At 42.3% G+C, this 4891-nt stretch overlaps 1 protein-coding gene across 1 annotated transcript in view; it reads left to right on the top strand.

Moving 5' to 3' along the window:
• The window catches only part of CWC25 (CWC25 spliceosome associated protein), a gene marked incomplete at its 5' end in the record, with an annotated part of 4990 nt that extends 924 nt beyond the window's left edge, over positions 1-4066 (top strand). The window contains 6 exons of the mRNA XM_010163742.1: positions 304-431; positions 670-739; positions 1227-1417; positions 1984-2070; positions 2639-2800; positions 3952-4066. Of these exons, the coding sequence (XP_010162044.1) occupies positions 304-431; positions 670-739; positions 1227-1417; positions 1984-2070; positions 2639-2800; positions 3952-4066 (753 nt within the window). The remainder of the gene's footprint in view (positions 1-303; positions 432-669; positions 740-1226; positions 1418-1983; positions 2071-2638; positions 2801-3951) is intronic.
• Between the last annotated feature and the right edge of the window lie 825 nt (positions 4067-4891).

Raw genomic sequence — 4891 nt, 5'->3', positions numbered from 1 at the left:
CAGGAATTCATTTCTCTTCCTTTCAAATTCAGTGTTATTTTACTCTTCTTATGTCCTTTCTTTTAGCTAGTGAGTAATTGTTAATTTAGCACTAGAGAGTGATTGCAGCCATAGGATTTGACACGCCCTGATACCAAACTGACACGAGGAAAGACTCCATTAAGCTTTTTACTTTTGAGAGAGGACCTTGTTAAATGGTTTTCTGCCTTTCCCCAGAGAACTCTATTACTTTGCCTCGTGATACTGACTGCCCAAGTGTACAGACAGTAATTATTACTAATGAAATGGTGTCTTGCTTTATAGCTGCAAAACAGTTTAGATAAAAAAGAGAAGAAGAAGAAGAAAGAGAAGAAGAAGAAGCACAAGAAACATCGACGTCGCAGTTCCAGCAGCGAAAGTGACAGCAGTGATGAGGAGCGAAGCAAAAATAAGTATGTTTTGAGGTTTTATAGTAAAAAATCCCTTGTTTCCTGGTTATCTGTTTTCCATGTCTTTTTGCAAATCCTCCTTTGAGTCTTATCTTTCTAATTAATTGACCTCAATGTTTCTATATTGTTACTCTATTGTTTTTTAATCATTAAATTATTTTATGATATTTTAATGTTAAAAAAAAATTGTATTCTTCAATTTCATCTGCTTCAAAAGTAACATAATCTGTTTTCTTTTAAGGTCTCAGAAGAGGATGAACAATTCCTCCTGGAAACCTGCTTTTTCCAAAGTTCCAGGATATGGTTTACAGGTAAGTCCATGTGTTTTACACAGCTCGTTCAGTAGCAGGTGCCCTGATTAGGGAAGAGCAAGAGTTTTGGCAGTTTGTTTCAAGACTGCTTCACTGGCTGGAAGAGGATTGTGAGGGGGGGTAGGATATAATAAAGTTGAGATTCACTTTGTAGCCATCTGAGCCTTGAAAATAAAGTTGTTCTGATCCTGGTAGGACTTTTGTCTGCTCTGAATTTCAATGAAGTTTTATTCAGTTTCTTTTCAGAGTCACACATCTATTTAAATACTCTGCTTGACTCTCTTGGCAGTTTAGTTTACTCAACATGATACAGAAATGATCTTTTTTGACACAAGTGTTACTAAGCACCGAGGAAGTGAGATAGATAAATGCAAACCACAGTGCACCCTCCTTCCTGCATTTATCCTTGGCTGAAGTCTCCTCTGTGGCCTTAACGTTGTTGTGCTCTTAGAAGATGTCTCTCCTGAAAGATCCTTTTGAATTCCAGGTTAGAAACTCTGACCAGAGCCACAGGTCCAGGAGCTCTCCAGCTGCCAGGCAGGACAGGGGCCCCCACAAGCACCGGGATCGTTCCAGGTCCAGGAGCCCGTCCTGTTCTCCTCAGAGACGCTCCAGCAAGAAGAATTCAGAACAATCTGGATCCAGAGAGTCAAGATCTCCTTCAAGACACAGTAAACAGTGAGTGTGGCTAACCTGGAGATTGTAAACCTAGAACAGGGGAGTTCTCTAGAATCAACATCCCTCTTACTCAATCTGCTGCCACTTTAGTGTTCTCTTTCACTTTTGTTGCTCAGTTCTGGGTGTAAAGGTGGGAGTTGTGCAGTCGTGCCAGAGTGCAGAAGCACAGAGCTTAGCTCCTGGAGGGGATGTGCTGTCTGCAATTGCACTCTTCATTTGGGACATACCTCTTTCTAGGTACACCCTTTAGATAATTGCTTTCTTTGGGCTAACAATTCTCTTTAAAATGTATTTAAAATTGTTGAATTATCTTTATTAAATGCTGATAAAATCAGGTACCAGGTGTTTATTGTTTTGCTGATGAAATAATTAAAACTGAGTAAAAACAGATGGAAATTTACAGTGTGTTCAGAGTCAGTAGAATTTGTTTTCACAGTGGACAGGTAACAGTCCTGCAGTTAGATGAGACATCTTGGTTTCAGAATGTATACAGAAAATCCATGGAGAGTTTAGAGGTGTTGTAATGTATGTTCAGCTGTCCTAATAAGGTTATTTCTGGGTTACAGACATGGCAATCGGGAGGAAAAAGGGAGAGCTAGAAGCCCTTCCCCTAAAAAGAGCTATCGCCGGCAGCATGCTCCAGGTTACACAAGGTAAGTGAGATCTTCTCCCTCTGGTTTTGGATGGAAGTTGCCCTGGTGATTGTAAAACAGCTGAGTGTAATCTGTGAACCAAATTGTATTCTCTTCACTAAAATAGATTGGATCAAATATCCAGAAAGTTGGATAGAGAATCCTAAAGTGTTCAGTTTGGTGCTCTCGAGCTCGAGTGTTAGTTAACACCTTGGACAGCTTCCCAAACAAATTCACAGGGTTGCTCGTTCTCCATGTGTCTCACATCACTGCACAAGGCTTTGTCCCACAGACTGTTAATTAGAAGCTTTCTGTTTCACTGTCATCAGGAAAATATGACCTTGAACAGTATCATTTTACCAATCAATTGAAAACAAGAAGGCTGAAAAGAGGAGGAAAACAGACTCGTGCCAGGGGCGTGCTACAGCACAACATTTATAATGTACTTACAAGCTTTGCTGATTGGCTTTCAAAGAAAAAAAACATGTTAAACACCCCTCATTTCGGGGATTGTAAGTCATCTTAAAGGGTAGAAGATGAGAGGGAGGTGTGTTTTGGTTCACTGCAGAAGTGTTTTCTGCACAAATAGAAAGATCTCTCCAGAGGAACTCGAGCGGAAGCGCCAGGAAATGATGGAAAACGCCAAGTGGCGGGAAGAGGAGCGAGCAAACAACCTGAGGAAACACCTCAAGGAGGAGGAGCGGGAGCGAGAGCTGGAGAAACTTGACTCCCGAGATGGGAAGTTCTTCAAGTGAGTGTCTTTTCTTATCTGCTTTTTCATTCAAGGGAAGTACAGGCCACAGCTCTGAGAATTGAGTGGCCTCAGCGTTTGAGTTGTTTCAGATTATGGTATCAGATCTGTCTCTACTGTGTTTTATGGTAGAAGTAGTGACATCTGCTGTTCCCAAATCATCTTCTTAACCCCAAAGATAGCTATTTCTGTGATGGCCTTGGTAGTCAGACTCAGAAACCACTAACCAGTCATTTTTTTGCCAACTGGTAGAAATGCCTAGTCGTGTTTTACATGCAGATATTGAAAAGGTTTTCTCCATGAGCAAAATCTCTTGCAGAAAGAGATCGTTGTGTGTTTCCCCACACAGAAGAAACTGGTTGAGCTGACAGACTGTGTTCATTGGCATGTTGTTTGATGAGGGAGATGGGCACGAGGAGATCATTCAGCAAAGCACAGCAGTGTGATCTGAAGTAGGGGAAGAGAGCGGGTGGTCACAAGGATCCTGTCTGTCTCCTGTGACTAACGTCATTTACAGCGTGAGCTCTGGCATTCAGGCTCCCGGAGGATCCTTGCCCTCAGATCAGGGACACGTTGCTTTTCCCTCGTTTGCTTCACAGAAAGCAACCAAGTCCCCTGTGACAGATGCACCTGTAATTAACAGGTCATTATATTTGGAAGATGGAGGAGACTGGAGAGCTACTGCAAATATATTTCCAAGCACTGACCTTAAATAAGGTGTTGAATCTGTTACAAGGCAAACAAAACTGGATTCAATTCTTTCAGTGCAGACTTTAATAGGAAAAGGTCTAGATAGGTTCAGATGAGATATTAGGAAGAAGCTCTTCACTGTGAGGGTGGTCAGACACTGGAGCAGGTTGGTCAGAGAAGCTGTGGCTGCTCCTCCCTGGAAGTGTTCTCGGCCAGGTTGGATGAGGCTTTGAGCAACCTGGTCTAGTGGAAGGTGTCCCTGCTGCTGGCAGGGGGGTTGGGACTGGATGAGCTTTAAGATCCCTTCCAATCCAAACCAGTCTGGGATTCTATGAAATAATTTGCTGGTTTCTGTCTTGGATGAATTTAGGTAGATGATTTGGGGATGGTGAATCCTGCTAGAAAGGGTGGAGTATTTGGAAAGAGATTCTGATTTCTTTCTTTGGTTCCATTTTCTGCAGTCGCTTAAAACTAGAGAGTGCATCTACTTCCACCCTTGAAGATCGGGTGAAACGCAATATCCACTCCCTTCAGAGGACTCCTGCTGCCTTGGAAAAAAACTTTATGCAGAGATGAAACTGGTTCTTCCTCTGCTCCTGTGCAGAAGTGAAATGGACACTTATTCCCAAAGGTGAGAGACCTCCAGCGCAGACTCGCTGCTCTCTACAGGAACAGTTACCATCTCCCAGAGAGGCTCTGGATTTCTGTGCTGCAGCCCACAGCTCGTGCTGGACTTCTGGCATTGTGAATCCGTTTGTAATGAGTATGACCTTGCAAGCAAACCTTTGCTGGAGAACTCGTGAGCCTTTGTATTCTATTTTTAACGTATTGCCAGATCTTTTCCTTCTCTCTCTCTCTCCACCTTGACTGCTATCACTTTTGTATATTGTTATTACCAGATTATGTCAGGTGGTAACTGCTTTCTATACTGGGCAGATTTTCCGAGCTCTTTATATACAGACAGAGCAAAAAAAAAAAAAACCCTATTTTTGTTAGTCCTTAAAAATTGGAGCAAAACAAATTCCCGTGTGAATTAATTTCGTAGAATTTGATAAATCTACGTGAGTAACAGACAAAATCCTGTTCAATGCTGTCACCATTCCAGGTGTGGGTTTGGAGGGTGACTTTAGATGAGTTTGCAAAATACCTGTGGCCGTTATTTGGTTGCTGACAGATTTGAAGGATGATGTTTGACCCAAAGGGAGCTGCTTCGAAGGGAAAGGAAAGGAGGCAGAGCGTAGCTGATACAGCAGGTGTTTCTCTGGGGTGTTGCACTGTAAGTAATGTGTATAATGTACAGCAGTAGAGATTTGTTTTTAATTAACAACCTTTCCTGTCGTTTTTAAATGTTCTTTGCAGCTTTTGGGGTAAATCTCCCTGCAGAAGGGACGATTTTCGGAG

The sequence above is a fragment of the Antrostomus carolinensis genome, unplaced genomic scaffold, assembly GCF_000700745.2.
Source record: "Antrostomus carolinensis isolate BGI_N321 unplaced genomic scaffold, ASM70074v2 scaffold34782, whole genome shotgun sequence".
Taxonomy (NCBI): domain Eukaryota; kingdom Metazoa; phylum Chordata; class Aves; order Caprimulgiformes; family Caprimulgidae; genus Antrostomus; species Antrostomus carolinensis.
Note: the sequence above shows the minus strand (reverse complement) of the source record. Positions and strands in the feature narration are given on the sequence as shown.